The following is a 24,560-nucleotide window of genomic DNA, read 5'->3' on the forward strand; positions in this document are numbered from 1 at the left end:
TGAGTGAGACGAATAAATCACACACAGACACACAGACAGTTGATGATGTCTGCAATGGGTCAGCTATGATGAGCTCCCATCATGCCTTTGTACTCTGATTGGATCTACGACCGAGTGACACATCCCAAATCATCACTGCTCACTCTATCAACTTCACAATTACAGCACATTGTATTGATGATTTCGATATGATGAGGATTTATGAGGAAAAAAAAGGACCAGATAAAATGTGAGATAAAATTTAGAATATCAGGTTGTTCATTTAAAAGGAAATAAATGACAAGGCCTACCTCTACTTGTGTGTCCCAATCTAGAGATTCATCAACAGTGACATTTGGTAAGTCAGGCCACACCTAAAAAAGAAAAAAAGAAAAAAAACAGGTGGACCACAGTTCAATCTAATTCCTTTACCATGAAAGGTTCATGCGATTGTGGTTCATTTGTATTTAGATTTTGAATGTGGATGACCTACTTTTCCCCAGACGATGTCAGCACCCAACTCAGCTGGCCATTTGATAAACACGTCACTTGTAATACCGTTCTCGAAAGCAGGATAGGAGGTCTCATTGCCCGAAATTGCAGGATCCTGATAAAAAAAATTAATAATAAAAAACACAAATAAAACAAGAAATAAGCTATTAAAAAAACTGAAAAACAAACCAGTTGCTACTGAAAAATACTACACACACTACAAATACATGATTTCATAAAGAGACATCAGTATATTGGCATATTAGCTTTTTTACTTAAATGTAAATCCAGAAATGGAGAAGTTCAGTGTTAAAAAGTATCGTGTTACAGTGTTACAATTCAAATACCCTTTTCCTCTGTGGCCAAAATTAAGCATACATGTATACAAACATACAAGCAAAGTCTTACTAGTTATTACTTTCATAATAAATGCATTAACATGTAAAAAGTTTCACTGTAACTAATGCTGAGAAAAAGAATACAGAAATTATTTCATTTTCTGCCACTTTCACCTGCAGTGGGAACCAAATAATTATACATATTACTAACAGAATACATAATTGGTATTGTATGAATTATTAAAATTTAATAATTAAAATTCATATTGCAGGAATTTCTGTTGACCTTTACACAAAGAAATAAATTCTTTATATTTTTCGGTCAGAGGTTTATAGGGGATGAATTTTTATTTGATGGATATATGAGGTAAAAAGCAAGTACTGGAAGTAGAAAAAAAAAAAAGAGGAAAAACATGCAGATAAGTTTATAAGATAAAATATAATTCCCAATAGAATTCTAGCATCATATTTTAGTGATTTTTACATGGAACTCTCAAAATTATGGCATACTTATTAATATGGCAAAACAGATTGTGCTTGAATTGATTAAAATGACATTTGTTTGATCACCTTATCTACAATTGTCTGGCATCCACCCAACATGTATGAACATTTCACACTGTGGTGATTTATTGTAATACCTCATCCTTTCCTGGTGTTAATTGCTGGCTAAGTCACTGCTTCTTATATCGGCTAGATAAAATGTATTATGTTATGTACTGTCCCTAGCAATGACCTGAAACTTTAAAACCATATTGTATATCACAGTGTTCACCTTAACCTTTTGATTTGATTTCCATTTTCATCATTTGAATTTGATCCTTCAGTCTCTGTCTCTGTATCTGTTATGCACAATCATTCAAAAGCAATTGCATTTACAATTTTGCAATGCATTGTTCAAGCTGGATGGCTTCAACTGCCTATTTTGATTTTGAAAATCAATGTTGAAGAAAAGAAGCAGTCCTGCATTTTTCAGGTGACTGATATGACCATGTAAAGGAGAGTGATGGCTTGATTTTAGCTTAGCCAATCCAGTATAATTAATTTACATAATATTAAGACTAGCTAGATCTTGTTTGACATTATTGTAAAAGTAAAACCAGTACAACAGCATAATTTTATAAATATACGAAAAATTATGTGGAAGTGTTTGCAAGCGAACACATCAAATCTTTCGCTTAACTCAGTGAGAAATGTAAAAATAAATGCTGTGTACCAGGATGAAGATGAAGCGCATGCCCTCCCCCCTCATTTTTTCAACCAGCTGAGGAAGGTTAGCGAAGTCCTTATCAAGCACAAAGTCCAGCTGCCTCTCCATGTAGTCGATATCTGCATACTGCACATCCTGTCAGGGACCAAAGGTCACAGTCAGCACTCATTTATTCAAGGGGTATCACTGTGCTACTGCGTGTTACTGTGTATCTTAACACATGTACATGAGTTCTAGATTGGTCATCTATCATAATGTGAACATTTAAATTAGGAATTTTATTTCTTACATAAGGAATACCAGCACTCCTCATGTCAGCATAAAGATCTGCAATTTCTGAATCGTTGACATAGCCATAGCGACAAAGCTGAAATCCAAGTGACCAATATGCTGGGAGAACTGGACGGCCAATTATCTGGAAAATAAATAAAATAAATAAATAAATATATATATATATATATATATATAAATTAATGAATGAAATAAATAAATAATTAAAACCGACAATTTAAAATAAGACAGTAACATAATCTAAACTTTTTTTTTTTGTCAATATGAAACATTTTACAAGCAGAACAGAAAAATTATTAATGAATTATTATTTTAGAATGAAGCCATTGCAGATTCTTTGGTATATACACACACACACAGTGGGAATTTATGGGTAGTTTATTGCTTTAATAAACAGCTTATCATCATCATGTTCTTCTTCTTCTTTTTATTATTGTGTACAATTTTTGCGTACTGCACATGCCAGGATTTCTAGCGAAGGGAAATTTTTTTTTATTTACTACTAAAACTAGCATATGTTGATTAAAAAAACAGCTCCATGACAGCATAAATAGAACATCTGTATCTCACAAAATAATCATAAGTGTTTATTACACTGCACATCATTATAACCTGTTTAGAAATAAAGATGCATAAAGATGTTCACTACTGATCATGTTCTGTATGTGCAGATATTTATAGATCTTAAGTAAAGTATGGAAATTGCTCTGTTTTATTTTTTACAAAGGAATAATAGTTCAGATTCTTTATGACTTTCAGGTTCACAGATGTACAGGCCACCAGTGTTGGGCAATAACGCGTTACTAGTAAAGCGTTACTGTAACGCAATTACTTTTGAAAGTAACTAATACTGTAACGCATTACTTTTAAAATAAAGTACCGTATGGTGCGTTGTCCGTTACTTTTTTAAATGAATTGATTTTGGCTGAAGTGTAGCCTACAGTCTAACTTGTTTACAGCAGCGACGCATTGTAGGATTGGTGGATGAACCACTGTAAACACAAGGAAGACGCACTGTGGGCGTGTTTCTGTTTATTTAAGTATGTGCAGCAGTAATGGCGAGTCGAGGCGAGAGCAAGACGAGTTTTTTTAAAGCTCATTATTTCACTTTAGTTAAGCAAAAATACAAAAACTTTTTAGTCAAATGTAAGCTGTGTCTTTCTGGTTCGAAGGTCGTATCTACTGCGATAAACAGCAACTCCAATCTGTCGAAGCTTCTCCAGAAACTCCATGCCTCGACGAAGCTAGAAGCTAACCCGGTGTTATGTTGTACATTGTTGATATTTTTCATACTTAAGCTGTGAAAGGAACATTTTTTAAGGGCTCAACACAACAGCTTTTATGATGCAGAAGCCAATTTAGTTTTTGATTCTGAATATATTATTCAGCTTGATTTGTTGTTTATTTCAGAAATCCTTGTGATATATTCAGTTTGTTCAGGTCTGACTTAAATAAAATAGTGTTTAAAAATGACTTTGTGTTTAAGGCAGTTTTGTGTTTGTATAGACCATAACGCATAAAAGGGCATTAATGGGAACATCGAAGAACGTTCTTTAAAAAAGTAACTAAAGAGATACTTTTAACAGTAACGCATTACTTTTTGGTGTAAGTAATCAACAAAGTAATTGAGTTACTTTTTGAACGGAGTAACTAGTAACTGTAACTAGTTACTATTTCTTTGTAACGAGCACAACACTGCAGGCCACCTGGCAGCTTGTGTGAAGTGAAAATAGCTAACAGAGAACCACACCAAATATGCCTGTTCCATCCTGTGCCCTTTCCCCTTCAGTAAAACACAGCAAGAGATGTAGCTAAATCTCAGTAAGCCATGCGCAAGCCCGTATAAAGCCGATATAAATTCCAGGCTCTTACAATCTTTTTTACACTTTCAATGTCATTCTGTATTGGGAATCAAGCTTTGTTATCTTTAGACCCTTGAGGCTGCTGTGTAAACAAAATCCTGTTGCCATGAACACACATACACACACTTACCGCAGTGTATTCTTGTACGACCAGTTCTGGAGTGGGTCCCATCACTATGTAGAAGTCGAGGATCCCGCCGATAGTACGGTAAGTGAGAGCGGGCGTCGGCTGAACCGTCACATCTACAATATTTTAACAATAATATGTTATTATAACTGATTAATTTGGTCCAATATAGAAATGACAAAAATGATCACAGCACCATGGTTTGGCATTTTCTATGTTGTCCACAGAAGAAACGATTAAAAGTATACCTTTACTCTATTATATTTACAGCCTGAATGTTACTCATTGTCATGCAAACCTGTTAATCCACTTTTTTCATAGTTTTCTTGTGTGTTAGGATTTAAAGGATTTTCCTGTGGTCAAATCTCAATTTCTTTTCTTTTAGATTGCAGTTTGGTTGGTTGTTGGGGACACATTAACACTACACACGTGTCTCTAACTGCATCCAAAAATAGCATGATTAAAACTGGATCCAAATGAGTTTTCAAGTCCAAGCTTATCACTGTTGCTATCACCCAAACCAGGTAGTAAAAGTGAATACCAGTTATGGTCATAGAGAGGAATATTTGTGAGCCAAAATGTTTGTAAACGTGAGAGGATAAAACTGTAGCTGTAGTCTATAAACTGGGTCTGTAGATATACAGAATTAAGTGTGTGTTTATCTCACCCATGGCATTGCTGTTGAGCAGCAGGACTCCATGAGCATCAGCATTTGGCTCCAAGCCCATATAGAAGGGTTGCACACCATAACTGTTCAACTTATACTGCAGAGAGTGAAAGAAGAAAGTGAATAAGGGATGGAACAGTTTTTTTTTTAGCCAACAGTCAGTTAACAGCATGTCCATATTGATCATTTGTAAAAATATGAAATGATAAAGATCTTAGTTACATTAGTAGGAACAACTGTAAATAATAAACATTCTCTGTTTCTAGCTTGAGCTTTACATGAAAATCTTGGTTTTGCAGGTGTATATTTAAGTCATCTTGGAAATAAACTGATGTCTAATTTCTTTGTTTTTTTCTATAATGCATTTTTAAACTATCAAAAGTCATTACTTGTTTCCTTTTTCCTTCAGTACAATTTACTTCAGCTAATAACATCTTATAATTATGATTTCTGACCACTGCAACTGACTTTGACAACGATTCTCAAAATAGCATGAATAAAAACGAGTTTTCGGTTTGTATTTATCCCCAAAACCCTTTGCTGCCCTCACTTACAATACATGTGCTCCATTCCCATTCATACTTTTATGCAAATTGGCTTAGCTTTTTTTTTTTCATCAAGCTCTTGTGTCAAATGGAGCCTCATGGTGTTGTTTGGCAAAAAAAAAAAACCCTGAAAATCAATACAACATGCTATTTTAAATGAAATAGTATGGCGAGTTTGATTCAGTCAGCTCATTTATTTCAAGAGACCAATACTTATTTTTCATTTCTTGACAATAATATGGACAACTTGCTTCATATTTTAGCTAGTGGACTCCATTACAAATTCTGATTGGTATTATGTACATATATAACTGTGTTATATATATATATATATATATATATATATATATATATATATATATATATATATATATATATATATATATATATATATATATATATATATATATATATATATATATATATGTCGATGGATCAATCTCAGCTGAATAAGCTTCAGTCTATCAGCATTACATAATATATGGAGAACAAGTATGATTCTTTTAATCTACAAAACACCATCACAACTGTGAAACATAGTGGTGGTAGTGCCATGTTGTTGAGTTGTGATGCTAACCTTTTACTTTTTACATGAATTTAGTTAGATTTATGGAGCAACACAATATGACAACCTGTTGAAATAGTACACAATCAAATATATACATCAACTGTAATGGCTCTTCTCCAAGTTGCCTCCACTAGCTCTCTAGCAGTCTTAGTAACTGATTTTATCCTATAGTTCTATCCTTAGTTCATAACCAGCTCCATGACTGCCTACTGATGTGGTAAACAGTTTTGCACTCTTCCAGCTTCCTACTTAAAATTTTTTTTAAGACAAATTCGCTTTCTTTAAAGATAAGGTTACAGAACAATGAATGGGAGAGTTCTAGACATACTGTCTGGGTATAGTGTGTGTGTATGTCTGTTACGTTATCTTTAATTCACTTACCCCTGGAGGCTGGTCTTTACTGAACATGCCCCATGTGTGCCAGTGCATGTCTTGTCTAAAGCTTGTATGTTCTGTCTCACCAAAGCCGTAGATGTATTGTGATGGAAGTAGAGTTGAAATTTGTATAAACATGTCGGAGAAAATAAAGCCAGGAAGAGACGAGTTCCATCTTCAGGAAAATAATTTTAAACAAACAAACAACAACAAAAACAAACATAAGCATAATATAAATTATATAAATTATATACATTCATTTGAATTGTCTAATATGTCCCTTAAAAGAATCTAGTGAATCTTACTAATTCTATATTTATTCATTTTAATAAAAAAACAAAAAAAAACAGCATAATTAAGAACTACAAGGAAACATAACACAATTACACAAATAAGACAAAAAAAAAAAAAAAAAAACACTTTATAAACATCTAATTGTATATGTGAATGGATATACAAAGAGTATGCATACAAAAGTATAGTGAATGCTAATGTTATTGTTATACTCTGACTGCTGGCCAATAGTGAAATCCTGACCTTAGTATTATAAGGTTTCTCTTTTATTCAGTTTTAACCCTGATAGAACCATAGAGTATTAAGGTCACAAAATGCCCTTTTCTAGTTGAAATATTTCAGCGAAACTGAGATGATAGTACCAATATAAACTGAAAGAGGCAACAAAAAAACAAACAAACAAAAAAACCCCCCTGATGCTCTATCATTAAAACAATTACAGTTTGACCTGAAAATCTGAGCGTGTATGAAGTACTGCACTGTGTAACTTATTTACTTGAATAAAGAGTAAAGTGTAATGACTGACAAGGTCACAGGGGCAGTCTGATAAATTACAATATTTTAAAAGGTTTAGTTTTCTTCGGTGCTAATTGTACCCAATTGCCACCATGGGCTTAGATGAGTCTCCAGGAGGATTAACACTATACCCTATACACTATTATGGATACATTTTGAAAACGGCATTTTTGTCTCAAAACCCTACATGTCTACAATTTTGATTGAAATCTTTTTTTTTTTTTTTTTTTTTTTTTAAGTTGCTCATCTACACTAAAGTGTCTAAAAAAAACGCTTACTTCCCTGTAGTACGTATGTGTCATTTCCGCCTGCAGTTTATTTACTTTCTGGCTCTTTGAAACATCGAGAAAAAGACTAAAAATGCATATTTTTTTTTTTAGAAAGCCTCCGTTTCACAGTCCACACTGCAATGTAAAAAACTGTGTATTCAAATTTACACACTTTGGAGCTCTTTTCCAAAAGCTAAGTTTTTGCATGGATGGAAGGCCAAAATGGTCAGAAATATTAGCTTTTTTAAACAAAAACATATTAGCTAAACATGGCCCAAAGCTGCATTACAAGTGTGAAGCAAATTTCATATAATAAAAAAAGAATGAGAATTGTATATATTTTATTTTGCTTTTAAATAGAAACTAATATGTGCCCTTTAGTTGTAATAATTGATGCATAAAATGACTGTTCTCATGGTAAATCACAATGCAGGTACTAAATTAATCTGTTTGAAATTAAATTTGCTTTGTGGGGTATTTTGTGCTTTGTGAAATACCCTAATATGGCTACTCACTCAAAAGACATGCTTTTGCTCATTCGCAAGTTATCAGTTCTAATTTTACCCACACAAATCTTTATAAAAATCAAATTCATAGATTCTCATCACTGTATAACAGTGTGGTCACATATTTCTGAAATAGAATTGGTAAATTGTAAACTTACATGACAGCTCCTGTGCTTTTCCTGATCACCTGAATACCAAACGGCTGCACTGTGACGTTTACTGTGTACATCCTCTTCGCCGCATCTGTCTCTGGAGTTGATGGTAAATCGAGAGGAACAGGAACTTCGTAACGCTTATTAGCTGGATCAAAGATCTGAAGGAGACAAACAATGGCCAGTCTGTAAGATTAATTAATTTATTTCATTTTATTATATTTCATTGTGTGACAGTTTTTACATTTGTTTATGTTTTATTTATCTTTTAATTTTGATTTCATTTTACTTCATACTTTATACCTAATCAAATCCTAATTCATAGGGGTTTGTACATTACTTTAAACCGGAGAGAGTGTCCACTCAGATATGTGATTTCCACTCGTAGTGTGTTGATGTTTTTGGATAAATTTCGTGGAGCCGGGTATTTATCATTCCATCTAATATTAAAGCTCCATCCATTTGACATTTCCTGTGCAGACTCCGAGATGTAGCCATAATCCGTGGGGAAATAACACCATGGCAAACTGTTCAGATTTGATGGCTGGAGACAAATATGGGGAAAATATATTGTGATTGATTAATAATAATACAATATAATCTAATCATTAAATACATACTAAATGAAATACATACAATGTATTTTAGTGTTCAGAAAATGCTCTTTTTTCTATTGTATTCTATTTCTATGTACAGTAAAAGTGGTAATAAAGTCTGTTTGATTTGTGAAAAAAGTTGTTAATTATATTTATTATATGTATCTATGGCTTCTAAATGCTGTATCTGTCTAATCTCAGATTATTAAAATGATGAGGTGACAGAATTTGACAGATTAAATGACTAAAGCACCATTGCCCTGCCTTCTTTATCTTAAAATAAGGCAAAAGCTGCAATTCCCACTGGTGCCAGTATTGACAGGTAGTTGGCAATGACATTGTCAGTAATATAGGAAAAATCTAAAACAAAAGCAGAGCAGAATGTCTAGGTTCCCTTTCAGGAACTCAAGCTGCATCAAAAACACTTTGTGAACGCCTCGCGTTGTTCATGCTCTGAATCACGTGTAAAATCTGGCCAATAGGCAGTCGTGACGCCATCGGTGGGTGATGTCGCGTAAACCAGGAAGCTATAAAATGGGTAAGCGATGGTAGTGACATTAGCTTCTGTTTGTTCTGGTAAGCGCTTTGTGTGTGAATCTGTGCAAGTAATGGCAAAGAAGCAGACAAACTTTTACATGTGTGTCCCTATGTAACATGAGCTTTGTGTTGTTTGCTTGGGAGTAGAGTATGCTCAATCGGCTCTTGTTTGCTGATTGTCCGTGCTGTAGCTGCATGGTTATCCGCACTTTCCACTCCCGGAGATCACTCTTCAAGGAAAGGGATCTCCCTCGCGGCTTAGGTCCCGCTCTCGCTGAGGCGAAGCGGTGCTGATGGTTGTGGGGCTTGCAGGCCAACCTAGCAGAGGGCATAGAGATGGATGAGTCCTCTCCAGCCTCTCCTGCTGGACCGAGCTCCTGTTCCCCGGGAAAAGCACTCGTTTTGGCAGTCCCTTCTTTTGGCGTGTGTAACGCAGCGCTCCGTATTTCTTCCTCAGAGGAGGAAAATTTTCAGATGCTAGCGAGCCCACGGACTCCTCCACAAGATGTGAGAGTTTAGAGTGCAACCTCCCTCCCGCGGGTGTCTCCCTCCATTTCCGCCCTAAAGATCGATGCAGATGAAAGAGACCCGCCGCCATTCAGGAGGCCCCAATGGCTGCAGGGCACTGCTCCAGCTGTTTTCAAGAGAGGCTGGTTCCCCTTAAAGATTTCCTGGCAGCTTATGTAGGCCTGCCAGGTGTATTTTGGTGGGTCCTACACACAGTAGAGCGGTGCTACTCGATTCAGGGTCCTCTCCTCCCTGGTTCAACCATGGTGGGACACAAGCAGGCTCTGGTCCTGGAACAGGAAGTGCACACCCTCCTAAGGAAAGGGGCCAATGAGGTGGTTCCTACCTTAGTCAGAGATTCAGGCTACTACAGCCAGCACTTTGTTGTTCCGAAGGATGGCGGAATGCAACTGATCCTAGATCTGCGCTCCTTGAACCGCTCACTCATGAGGCTCAGTTTCAGGATGCTTACTCTCAGGGAGATTGTGTCTCAGATTAAGTCAGAGGACTGGTTTGTCACGATAGATCTAAGGGACGCCTGCATCCCCGCAGCGCTTACCTTCTCGTTTTTCACAAGCTAATGTCACTACCATCGCTCACACGTTTTGTAGCTTCCTGGTTTACATGACGTTGCCCGCCAATGGCGTCACGACTGCCTATTGGCCGGATTTTACACGTGATTCAGAGCGTGAACAACAGCTCTCGTTCCCTTAGGGAACTAGGGTTATATATGTAACCTAGTGACAAACCAAGTCAACTCAGAATGTAATCATAAAATAAATTTGAATACCAAACATTAGTGATAAATATGGTATATGAAAGTCATTCAGGCTGAAACTTTCCTTCAAGTGTCTGTGGAATTTTATTTACACGTACCACCCAGATGCAGCCTCTTTCATTGCAGGACTGTTCATTTGACCTTTCCCCAGGATAGCAGTCAAAGCGTTGTAAATTGTCAGTGATGGAATTCCAGTTAATTTGGTAATTTTTCCCCAGCTGTAGTTTAAGGTTTTTCAGATATAGCACCTAAAAAGAAAATCACAATCACAGATTTTACACACACCTCTGCAGGGCAAACAATCAAAGAATTTAAATGAATTTAGTATATGGCAGCATGTTCATCTTGAGTTATGTTTTTTTTCATGTTCAGCAAAATAGAGAATATTACAGAAGCTCTGTGCATTTTTTTTCTGTTTTCTCATGAATTTTCTTATTAGCACAACATAATAAACATTGTTTTTGCATGATATCAAATTCATTTTTCACTTTATTCAACATATCTGTTTTTTATTAATCCAGAGGCAGCAAAAGCATAGAGCAATCCCACAGCATCACAAACAAAAAATACTAATTTATTTTAATCTGTGATTTCCACATTAGTGTCCAACAAACCATTTTTATAAAAATAAATAAAATTGGAATCTAATGATTACCAAGATTTGACAAGAATTAAAAGGAAAGAAAAAAATTCTTATTAATGTGGTGGGGGGAGTGGTGGCTCCAGCGGTTAAGGCGCTGGGTTACCGATCGGAAGGTCGGGGGTTCAAGCCCCGGTATCGCCAAGCTGCCACTCTTGGGCCCTTGAGCAAGGCCCTTAACCCTCTATGCTCCAGGGACCCTTACGAGAAAAATAAATCAAGGACCGCGACGTGGGGCCGCCTTCCCGTGGGCTCACCACCTGCAGGAGGGACCGTAAGGGACCGGTGCTGAGAGGATTGGGCAGCAGTCGAAGGCAGGGGCCTTGACAGCCTGATCCCTGGACACGGAGAAGTGTCTGGGGAATCTGCTTAGACTGCTGCCCCCGCGACCCGAATTACGGATAAGCGGGAGAAGATGAAATGAAATGAAAATGAAAAAAAATTAATGTGGTGATCACAAGAATATGTAAGTTGTGATTACGAGACAGAAAGTGCATGGCCTTTCGGGGCTTCCATAAAATAATCGCTGTGCTTTTTAATTTTCTGTTCATCACAGTTGTAAAGAGTGATCATTTTTGTTACTGCTAACTTTCTTTCTCATAAAACTAGTTTGGATATTCTCTTTTGAACTCTCTCATCACATCTTAGAAGAGATTGTTTTTCTTGCCTTTTTCTTTTCTTTTTTTTTATTATTTTGTGATTTTTTTGTAATCACACAATACTGGGGAATCTATAAGCTTGTTATTAATGTTTTTATTATACATTTTTTTATGTAAAAAAATTTTTATACCAATAATAATTATAAACTACTATGACTACTACTACTACTACTACTACTACTACTACTACTAATAAAAATAATAATAATAATAATAATGAGTATTCTTCTTCTTCTTCTTTTTCTTCTTCTTCTTCTTCTTCTTCTTATTAAAACATTTCCATTTAGTATCACTACAGTTCTATAGAGAATTGGCTACCCTATGGTATCCTTATGTATTACCAATTTTGATGATAATGTCACTTGGTATTGCACTTACCCTCTTCACTGTTTGATACATAACGTTAGCCTCCGGCAAGGTAGTGACCATATTGTCATCAGTGACAGTCACGGTCATGGGAGGTGTGCTCTGTCCTAAAACAGTGATATTCTCAAACACCAGATTGTTTGGATCAGCATAGCCATTGTGAAGAACCTGCATGTTCAGCACTCCCTGAAAGAAACAAACAATTTTATTACATTGTATACTGGTTGTTGCCCACGCCAGTAAGCTCACACTGACTATTTACATTACCAAAATCCAAAACCAATTCATTATCATTCGATGGTATGATTTGATTCTCTTCATTTGACATCTGCACTACAAAAAGGTCTTCATCTTCCCAAAACCCTCATCATAATCCATTAGTTGCACTCATGTCTGTTTACTTCAGCTAACAAATATTGATTCCACATTGTGAGCCAGATGAACTTTGGCAAAGCTAGATCCACAAGTGACATGGATGTTGACACACAAGCTACTCAGCAAACATCTAAATAGGTGTTCTGTAAAAAGACACATTTTTGAGTATAACTGCATATCACTAAATATAAAAGTACACGTCATCGAGTATACAGTACCATCCAGCACACTAAAAGCAATCAACACATTTATATGTAACACATATGTCATTTGGCAGATGCTTTTATCCAGGGCAACTAACAATTATCTCTTTCATACAACTGAGCAGTTGAGGGTTAAGGGCCTTCCTTAATAAATTCCAGCAGTGGCATCTTAGTAGTGCTGGAATTTGAACTCACAACCTTCTGAACTACCACCTCCCTCCTGCAATATGTTATAATGCATGACTGTGTCCTTTTTATTCAGCTGCAGAGGAATTTAAATTTTCTGACAGTGTGCACATCATTCGCTAGTCAACTTTCCAGAGGCATTTAGTGTTAACATCACCACAACCATTAGATTAGCAAGTACTTTAATATTAATTTAATGGGGTAAACAAGTGTTCCTTCAACTTGTTTGTACTTTAACAGTTTTCTTTTTATGCTTGTCTCAGCAAAATGTCATCCAAATGCACTTACTGAACTAAAGCAAGCGAAAAAAAAATCACATTCTGTATCATTCTGTTGCAAAGTGTTTAGATGTCCCTCATTCCTGATTTAACCTAATAAAAATTAAAGAAAGATTCTTAATTTTTTTTTCAAATATTGTTTGTCAGCAGCTATGTTTACATGCACACATTTTTAAAAGTCTGAATAAAAAGTTTGCAGTTTCAAGAGAAAGGATTCTGTTTTATTAATTACATAAATGCACACATCATCTATAAGCAAAACAGATATAAAGCATTTACAGAGCTCTTCAACATATTTATTGTTGCTTTTACCTTTTTTTTTTAACTTATTTTTTCAGACATTGTAAAGTGTTCTGCCTTTTTTAAAATACTGAATTGTCTGTCAGTTTGAGTACAGTGACCTAGCCATTATTGTAGAGCTGAGGTACAGTACAGAGTAGTAAAAATGGGCCATTTTAAAGGAGCACATCATGACCTAGAAACACAAGCTGGCTCGAATAGCGGAGTGAATCACCCCTGAGTCACCCACCTTATTCAACTGAATAGAAAATTAAAACCAAATTGGCCCTTAATTGTTTTGCTCCAGAGATATTCTTACAGTGGGGTATCCCCCCTTATCCCCCCAGTGGGGTGTGAAAGAACTGCAATGTATTTTTTTATTTTATAGAAAAAAATAAAATAAAACCAGCAGATGATCCATTTGCATAGGTGAATTAAAAACTCTGATATTCACTGACGCTTTATGTAGGCACTGGATGAGATGTATTCATGTAAAAAAAAAAAAATTGTGAATTAAAAACAGCTGAACAGATACCCAAATGCACAGCCATGGAAAAGTAATGGTGATGTAATATTGATATAATAATGTAATCATGATGTAATATTATGTTTTCCTGTGAAACAGATTGTGAAAGAGATCATCCACTGCCTTCTACATTATAGAAATTCAATCCTAATTGCATTAAGTTCATTCTATTTTGATTTAATGTGCATTCTATAAGCTCAAACTGTTATATACATGTTATATTAGAAATGTATTATTAGTTTTAATGTAAGAATAGCTACTAATGTGATAATAGGATTTAATTGAATTTAGATTATATTTCTATTAGCTATATATGCATGGTTAATGTTATGATGATATATAACAAAAAGACAACCTGGAACAAAGAGTTAGAGCACTTTTAATAGTTAGTATAATGTTTAGAAGACTTACTTGAACAACAGAGAACTGGTAATGGATGTGGGACCCAGATGAAACAGTATCTAGAAAACAGAAAGCGCATTGAGAATTTCACATACACAAAGATCACAGGGCAAAAGGATAATACTGGTGCTTTAATCAGGAATACACATCACCCAACAATTTACTTGCACTGAACCGTTATTACACATACTGAATGTTTATGTTGGTACACTCAGAATAAAGCAGCACACATCACCAGTTTGGATTCTTTCATTTCAGTGAACCTGTCAGCAGCCTGAGCAAAATGCCAAATTGAGGGTGACAGATAATTTCGGGTGCAAGAACAAAGTTCTAGACAGATCCAGTTGTGTGAGTAGGATAGGTGAGTGAGTGAGAGTTCTGGACAAGCTTGATGACCTGTGGATGAAATCTTTTTCTTCAAATTATGGGTCACCTTAAACTCCTATTTAACTAATGGTTGCAGTGTAAAGAGAATGTGTTGGGTTCTGTCCATGATAATATTAGGGCTCTCTTGATGACCCTGCTGAAAAAAAAATAATTGGTTTCCAGTGATAGGAATGTTTCCCCTGAGATGGTCTGAACAGTATTAATCATCCACTGAGTTCAGAGATTTGTGCTCCTGAGCAGAAAAGTTTCTAAACCAGAATGTGATGCCACTGATGAAATGCTTCCAGAGGTATCTCTTTTTTTTACCTCATTTTAGAGGGATGTGCCAAATTTCTTCTGTGTTCTTATTACAATCATGGATAAGACTTACTTTTATTAAATAAGATGTATTCCAGGAACAAAGATGATATAAAGAGGGAATGCCAGAGAATTTAATGGGGTTTACCCTCCCACACTTTTTCTCCTCTATGTGCAAACAAAGTGTGCACAATGTTTTCTTTTTTGTTGGTCAACATTTTGCTCTTGCTGCATTAATTGAGATATTGTAACCAGATATTGTAATAAAGATATTACCAGATCATTCTATAAGCTCTTTTATGAACTCAGTGTGAAGTCCAATGACTGCAGAGTCATCTACAAATGAATGGTAGAGTTGCACTGGAAGGCATCAACACAGTTGTATGTGAAAAAAACGTAAAGTGTAGGACAAAGTATACAGCCTTGGCTGTCGGCTGCATGTTAGATCTTTCAAAATTGTTTTAAGGGACTTGTCATTACCTGCCTGTACATACATCAATTGGTGTTTTATGATAAAAAAACAAACAAACAAAGAAACAACAACCAAAAAAAATAAAAACAAAAAAACAAAAACAAAAATCCATGCCCACATAAATCACCCAAAACCTTATGCGCATAATTATAAAATGTATGTTTGTCACAAAACCAAGACAAATAATCACCTATATCCACCATACCCAAAGTAAAGCATGGTGGTAGCATTATCACACTATTGAGCTAGAACTAGTGCTTTAGTCAACATCCTGGATAGCCCCAAATACCAATCTATTTTGACTTAAACATTTTTTAGATATTTGATACTGAAGAAAAATGACAAGTTCCAACAGCTTAACAACCTAAAGCCCAAATCTAAGTTAACAAATGAATAGCTCATGGCCTGCATGTCAGATCTTTCAAAATTGTTTCAAGGAATGGTCATTACCTGCATGTACCTTCAACAATTTATTGTTTGTTTGTTTTTTCCATGTCTGAGTTATTGGCTAGCAAGGAGTGCTTTATGATTAAAAACAAACAAACAAACAATAACAAAAATCCATGCCCACTTAAATCATCACAAACTTTATAGCCATAATTGTAAAATATATGTCTGTCACAAACCAAAGCATGGTGGTGGCAGCATCACACTACTGTATGGCGCTGTATTGGAGCGCTAGTCAAGATCCAGACTAGTTTAAAATACCAAACTCTCTTTATTCACACCTCTTTTAGATATTTGAAGCATTTAAAGAAAAATGTCCCAGCGTGATGATAGTCACCAAAGTCAACAAATAAATGGCTTCAGAAAATGATCAACCTTTTGTAACAATCCAGTTTAAACCAACATCTAAAACCTACAAAAAAAACCTGTGGAATAACTTGAAAAAGTACACAGAAGATCTCTTCCTATCTGATAGATCAAGAGATTTTTATTTGCAAAGGAGAGTGGAGTAAAATTCTTACCCTGAGATTTTATGACAGTGAATAGTTATTCAAAAAAACATTAGTTTGTTGTGCAACCAAGTTACTGTGAGTTTTTTTTTTTTTTTTTTTTTTTTTTTTTTCTTGATTTCTTATTATCCCTAAAATGTTTCTTTACTTTTTGTTTCATTTCGACTGTGTTGGCTGCTTTATCACACTAAAGATGGATAAAGATCTGACAATATATTTTGGTTTCTTTATGGTTTTATAGACTTTTTATAGCCACTATAACTGTCTCTGTCCTTGGTGAAGGTAATAAAGCTAACTTTTATTCTTGCATCAGATGTTTGTTGTGAAGTCTAAGAAATATGCAAAAAATATGAGTACTCAAATATACGAAATGACTCTGGCTGAGTTATACACCCAAAACATACACAAACTTCCTAAGAAAACACAACACAACAATACAATACAGGTACAACCACGCACACGCACAAGCACGCACGCACGCACACACACACACACACACACACACACACACACACACACACACACACACACACACACATACACACACACACACACACACACACACACACACACACACACACACACAGCAGGCAACATTTCCTTTTTTATCTCTCATACACAAATATATTACATTGCATTTCTCTGCAACTTTTACACTCAGAAACACACTGCCCCCCCAACACATACACATACACACACATTTACACTCAAAAACACCTACACACACTTTTTTTCTCTCTCCCACACTGTTATCAGTGAAAGGCACATGTATTTGTTATGATGAAATAAAATAATACTTTTTTTCAACTGATAACAACATAGATAGACTTTTATACCAGAATAGCACTGATAAGAAAGTCATTAGAGAAGATATCTCACACATCCAAAAAAACCACCCACACACCCAGATAAGAAACGAGAAGAAGAAAATCAGCACATTTCCTTGTAATTAGTACCTCGAGAATTTCCATCGTCCCAGAACAGCTCGCCTGATGCCTGGTTGTTGTCATCGAGTGCAATGATCAGGCCCATAGGAGAACGCCGACTGCAGGAGCACACATGCTTTCATCATCACACACTTCTTTTACTAGGAACTAAATAAGAGAGACTCAAAAGCAGAGACTTTGAATTTCTTTCAGCTGTAATTCCAACATGCCATTGGGATTTTTTTTTAGTTTCTTAAATGAAGCCTGAGACAAAGAGAACCATTGTTCATGTTCATTAGCACCTTAAAGCACTGCACATGCATTACAGCATTAGTAACTGCTATTACTAGTTTATTTATTTTGGGGAAAACAATTAACAAAATGTTTTTTTTTTTTTAGAAAATTGCAGGCAGGTACAAAGAAAAATAGTTGTGTGAGCAGGAATACAAACAATCCCTCGCCCATCTCTTGTAGAGACCAGTTATGGCCTCAAGTGATGCAGTGGAGGTTAAGGAACTGCCAGAGCCGCAATTCACACAGCATACTGACAGTGCTGCCATTTCTTGTTTTGTTTTTTTCCCCAGGGTTTTCCAGTATGTTGGTGCATAGTGCTAGGGTTTCTATAAATTACATATGCACTAAACCAGACATGCCCATGCCATATATGAGATAAGGAAGAAACTTATTTTCTATTTTGAAACTCTATTGTGCTATAAATGTGATTGATATATTACAATCTATCTATCTATCTATCTATCTATCTATCTATCTATCTATCTATCTATCTATCTATCTATCTATCTATCTATCTATCTATCTATCTATCTATCTATCTATCTGTCTGTCTGTCTGTCTGTCTGTCTGTCTGTCTGTCTGTCTGTCTGTCTGTCTGTCTGTCTGTCTGTCAAACCTTGTATATGTTTAACATGTTGTGTGTGTGTGTGTGTGTGTGTGTGTGTGTGTGTGTGTGTGTGTGTGTGTGTGTGTGTGTGTGTGTGTGTAAGCAGAGGGTAGAGTTACCTATACACAGTAGTGACTGCAGGTCTTTGGATCGGCAGAATGGCTCCGCCCCTGATGTGGAGACCCATTTTGTCTAAAGGCATGGACAATTTAACATGCTGTTTACGCTCCTTGATTTTCTCTTCCTGCATAAAAAAGATTCACAAATCATAATCTTTCACTTCATCACTAATCTCTTCCTCCTCATCATCATCATCAATTCAATAAACAGCTTGTACCACCTTCTTGTTAATCATCTTCATTGACACTGCCATCACAAATATCTTTCACCAAAGCAAAAAAAGCTTAAGCTTTCACACAGGTACTTAACATTATAGCTATTTTACACAACTCCAGATCATAATCTGGAGCAAAAACAGAGGTATGCGTGGCAAGGAAAAACTCCCTGAAACCTCATGAGGAACAAAACTTAAGATAAAATAGACTAAAGCAGACAGATTATAAATCATTAACCTTTTATATGATGTAAAGTCTACTCTCAAAGAATATAAACCTAATTATAGTTTACAACTATACTGTAGTTCAGATATAAAACCTGTAGTACTGTAGCTCAAATAAACCTTTTTACTTTGTGAGTTCGTTGTGTTCTTTGTATTTATGTACTCACTAAATTTCAGCATTTATATTATTAAAATTACCTGCATACCTGGTTGTACCTCTAGGGATGCTAGATGGTTCTTGTGAACACTTAGATCTCGAATTTGAGAGAACTATTTTTTCTTTAGATCATGTCCTTCAAATGGCACACTCACTCATAAAATCAGGGAAAATGCAGACTAATAGCACACACTTATTTTTAATCTCTATTTAATCTCCTAACGGCATAAAAGCAGTAGAAAAAACATAATCATAATTCATTGGCACTTTATAGGCAGGCCGATCAAATGCTGTTATGTTATAATAAAACATGTTGGTAACAATATCCATTAAAAACATACCCATCTATCTCTATCGATCTGATAATCTTTAAAGACAAAATGACTTTGCGAAAGATAATTAATATATTCATCTAAAAAGACCATAATCACACTGCTTCTCTAATATGCCTTTTATGCCCCATTTTCTCTCTCTCTCTTTCTCTCTCTGTTTCAGTCTATACTGCCACAGTGCTGTCTATGAGCAATTTCAGATTTTATACTCTTCATTACTCAACTCCATAAGGAGCGTTTCTCTTCACTACTCATCTACCCATTCATCCATCTCAGCTGGGATCACTCTTCACCCAATAGCTGATTGTGAAGCTTATAATTGACAAAGTGCAACACACACAAAAAAAAAAAAAACATGGAAACACTAAAACACTGTCCATCTGGACCTGCCATGACAAGAGGCTTGAGCTTAAGCTTGTTTTATCTCTTGCATGAGCAGTGCTCATTAATCTCTGACAAGAAGCTGGAGAAGCTCTTGTCCTTAATCAACATGTGTGAAAATGCGTCCGTTTTTTTTCAGTCGGCATTCATCGCTTCATCTTGGAACTCATTTCACACTAATCTCACACTTATGTGCTTGAAAATATTAATCTAATTATGGATTCAGAACTCTAGCACTATTACACACACATCAGCAGGTGTGTTTTACTCTACAAGATAAACGGGCACATTGTAAATGACTTCAGTGTAAAACCTTCAAATAAATCCTTTACATAAACAAAATGTTATTCAATTTACCATTTTCTCCTTGAGACCACTTTGGATAGAAAAATAAATAAATAAAATTTAGAATTTTTAACAATAACACACTATGACCTAAATCTTTAAATGTATTATGTTCATTAGAAGATTTAAAAAAGATTTGTAAACAGAAGGAAGCATTAAATGTGAATAATGTGTGAAAAGTATATTTCTTCTAGACTTTGTGCAGTGTAAAACAACACAGGGAGAGATAATTATAAAGAGAGAGAGAGAGAGAGAGAGAGAGAGAGAGAGAGAGAGAGAGAGAGAGAGAGAGAGAGAGAGAGAGAGAGAGAGAGAGAGAGCAGTATAACTGCAAGATAACCAAAGATTTCTTACTAAGATAATGAAATAAATGGCTTAGCTGGTACCTGTACTTTGGTCAAGAAGAACATTTAAACATATGAGTTTTCAGCTGTTAAACAAGATTATTTTTTTTTTACACAATATATTAATACTTTATGCATCTTTAGGTAAACCAATAATAAGTCACACAGTTTTCTTTCTCTCTAGAATGTACTGCTACATATGTATTTTCCATATTCTAGATCTATAATCTCTAATAGTTTTTATAATCCTATTTCTATTATACATTTTACTTCATTTGATCTCTTTGAATAAATCTTATGAACTCTTTTTTTATTTTTAAAGCATTTGGCAGACCCTCTTTTTCAACCTTTTATCTAATTTATATAACCGAGTAGTTAAGGGGTTAAGGGCTTTGGCTTTGCTTAGGGTCCCAGCAGTGGCAGCTTGGTGGCACTGGGATTTGAACTCATGATCTTTCAAGCAGATGGCCAACATCTTATCCACTGAGCTACCACTCCACTTTTAACCCTTTGGACCAGTCATTAAAAGCATTTCCCTGTATGTTGTACTGTGTATGGTTATATATGTAAAAAAAATATTTGTAAACAAAAGCAATTCCATTAAATATAGTAATATTACATATTTTTCCTAGCTAGCTCCTGTATGACAGTTTACAATGTAGAAACAACTGCTAAGAATTATTCTATTAATTTATTAAACTTTCACATTTTAAATGTTGGTCGATATTTTATTTTTGTGTTACGTTGGGTGCTACAGAATGGCTAGGAGCAATATACGATACAAAGGTAGACATTTACAATTGGCAGTGCAAAGATATGTCTGAAAAGTCTGTAAAACATTGGCAGATTTGTTACCTGCCTGTAAACTTATGTTGGTTTGAAAACACAATATTTAACCCAGACGTATCTGCAGCAGCTATGATTGGGATATCAGCATTATGTCACAAGCACATCAACTATCCATCCATCCATCCATCCATCCATTCATCCATCCATCCATCCATCCATCCATCCATCCATCCATCCATCCATCCATCCATCCATCCATCCATCCATCCATTTATAATACAACACTTATTTTTACATTTCAAGTCTGATACATTAAAAAAGGGTTAATTAACTTTCTTAAACAGCATCTGATTGAAATAACAGCTCAATGTAAATGACAGTTTTATAGCAACAGTAACATTTACCTGAGATTATATAGAGGGGATTATTAGTTTATATAGAGAGGATAAGTACATCTAGGGCTAATTATAAAAAAAAAATCTTTCAAAAACAAAGATCATATGCTGAACATTTCTGTCTCCAGGGTCAGCACTTTTAAACAAGCAGTTATATGATGACATTTTTACTGTAGCTTCTCAATAACATGACAAGGTTTTTTTTTGTTTTGTCTAACTGTAAAAAAAATAAAAGAGTGATGAGGAGAGTGATGATGTAAGTACTCATCAATAAATACAAAATATTTTTTGCCAAATCACTAAGGTATAGGGTTTTGGTAAATGTGTTAATAGAAAAAGAAAATTTTTTTTGGTATGATAATGGCTGATCACTTTGCAAGTTTCATAGTTTTCACAGTGCTGTTGAGTTCATGAGTCTGATTGGCAAATAGTTGTTGAATTGCATTTTGCACGTTATGTATGAGACTATAAGTCTTTGATGGTTGCTGTCTGATGTGATTTAAATACATTTAATTAATGTAGAACAAGTCAAGTTCAAATATATGTATATATGTGTATAAATATATGTATATATGTGTATAAATATATGTATATATGTGTGTATATATATATACATACATACACACATATATACATATATTTATACACATATATACATATATTTGAACTTGACTTGTTCTGCTCTGAATTACATTATTTAGAGTATCTCTACACAGTGTGTGAGAATATCTAAAATTCTAAATTCTAAAAATTCACAAAAATTCTAAAGACACTCCACTCTCCTTCCATTGCGATATTAACGGAAACTTCTTAATACATTATATATATATATATATATATATATATATATATATATATATATATATATATATATATATATATATATATATATATATATATACATATTAAAAATTTATTAGGAAAGTTTTCGTTAATATCGCAATGGAAGGAGAGTGGAGTGTCTTTAGAATTTTTGTGATGTTGTATTTTACAATAAATGGCGGTTTCAATTATATGGAAGTAATAGAGAATTTTACAAAAAATCCCTAAGTTCATGACATCTCTCGGTGTACTGTATGTTGTGTATGTGATCTTACGGTCTCATAGTTGTACCACACAGCATCAGGAATGTATGCTTCAACTGTATTCGCACCCTGTAACAGCAAATCAAATAAATTAATCGGCAGCAAAAACAACAACAACAACAACAACAACAACAACAATAATAATAATAATAATAATAATAATAATAATAATAATAATAATAATAATAATAATAATAATATTAATAATGACAAATTTTATTATTCCTTTTCCCCTACGATCTCAAATAATGAGCACATATTTAAATCCATTATCAGATAAACTAAAGGTTGTTGCGAATAATTTCCAAATAAACAAAATATGTATAAAACAAAAGCATGTCAACATGAGTGTGCATTTTGTTAATGAGGCAATGAAAAAAATATTTCTTTGTTTCCAGCCATGTAGATGTGCAGTGAATATCTAATGCAAAACCAAGTTTATAGCAGCACTAATAAATCATCATTCTGAGAGACATCTTGACTGCTTTGAGACACTGCTTAATTTTTTTTTTACTCATTAGTCAGATTTAATGTAGTAAATGGCAAAAAGAAAATCAACTGTCTTCAACTGACAGAAACAGGCTTCTGCAAATTTGCATATGCAAGTGCCATTCTCAAAGTGACCTGAGGGTTTACGAAAGAGAATTGCAAGTGCAAAATGAATGGATTTGCACAGCGCTGCATGTGGTCTTACACACAAATTTAAAGTTAATCAGGGCCTATGGGTACTAGGGCTTGGACCCGACAGTGTAATAATGAAACTAGACTTGAGTAGAATTCTAGGCTACCAATTATTCACTATATATTTATACTAATGCATTATAAAGTAGATTGCCTAGGTTGGTCACAGCGCAGTGCCTCAGGTCACTGACTTATCCCATAACAGCCTCTGTAGAAAAAACTACGGAATTTTAGAAAATAAAAAAAAAATTCTGTATTTTTACTAAATGGTTACATCAAGTTTTAGTGTTTGTCTAAAACTGTTTCTGTGTCGGTTTAATACAGTTTAATTTAATTAAAAGCAGGTATAGAAAGCAATAAGAAAGAAAACAGTAGTTTTTTTACTACTGTTCAAATTGTGCTTCTAAAAAAACTAACAACAGTTAGTTCTGGTTCCATAATTTATTTGTTTATGTGGCTTTCCAAGAGTGCCTATATTTCACCTACATTTCTATATTTTGTCATTTTACTCAGTATACCACTCCGCTCATCAAAACATTGACACCATCAGCAAACATGGTAAAGGCAAATTGTTAGGAATACAATTTTGCCTTAAACCATGAAAACTAGTCAGTCGAATATAAAAATTTGCCAATTTTATGAGAAGGTATCATTAAAAGGAATGTACAAATTAAGTTAAGACAGCTAGCAAATATGCTATAAAGTGATTATGGCTTCTAGAAGACCTATTTCTGCTATTGAAGAAAAAAAAATAGGTAAGATTGCATTGGAAATGTAACTTTCTTTATATTAATGTCATGTTCACAGAAAGCAGGTTGCGTTTAAATACAAAACCCAAGCGGCTGGCTGTTTAAGTTGTCTGGACTAAATATTCAAAGAAATCTGCTGTAAATGAACAATGCATAACTTTCGACTAATCACAAGTCTGTGCTTTAAGTTGCAAACATGACATACAGAAGATTAAGACACAGATAATTAAATGACTGAATAAATAACTAGCTGCAAGAACATTCTGTTTTGATGCACAAGC

The 24,560-nt window shown here is 34.7% G+C and overlaps 1 protein-coding gene across 1 annotated transcript in view; it reads right to left on the reverse strand.

Annotated features, from left to right (window-relative positions):
• The window catches only part of si (sucrase-isomaltase), an 84,798-nt gene that overhangs the window by 16,114 nt on the left and 44,124 nt on the right, over window positions 1-24,560 (reverse strand). Inside the window, exons 20-34 of the mRNA XM_083552821.1 lie at window positions 22,862-22,918; window positions 18,582-18,706; window positions 17,592-17,680; window positions 14,533-14,582; window positions 12,287-12,460; window positions 10,708-10,857; window positions 8,532-8,735; window positions 8,198-8,352; window positions 6,461-6,629; window positions 4,967-5,063; window positions 4,303-4,415; window positions 2,309-2,434; window positions 2,026-2,154; window positions 473-586; window positions 291-353 (exon numbers count right to left, since the gene is read on the reverse strand). Coding sequence (XP_083408947.1) covers window positions 291-353; window positions 473-586; window positions 2,026-2,154; window positions 2,309-2,434; window positions 4,303-4,415; window positions 4,967-5,063; window positions 6,461-6,629; window positions 8,198-8,352; window positions 8,532-8,735; window positions 10,708-10,857; window positions 12,287-12,460; window positions 14,533-14,582; window positions 17,592-17,680; window positions 18,582-18,706; window positions 22,862-22,918 — 1,815 coding nt within the window. The remainder of the gene's footprint in view (window positions 1-290; window positions 354-472; window positions 587-2,025; window positions 2,155-2,308; window positions 2,435-4,302; window positions 4,416-4,966; window positions 5,064-6,460; window positions 6,630-8,197; window positions 8,353-8,531; window positions 8,736-10,707; window positions 10,858-12,286; window positions 12,461-14,532; window positions 14,583-17,591; window positions 17,681-18,581; window positions 18,707-22,861; window positions 22,919-24,560) is intronic.

This window comes from Silurus aristotelis, assembly GCF_946808225.1.
Source record: "Silurus aristotelis genome assembly, chromosome: 10".
Lineage (NCBI taxonomy): Eukaryota > Metazoa > Chordata > Actinopteri > Siluriformes > Siluridae > Silurus > Silurus aristotelis.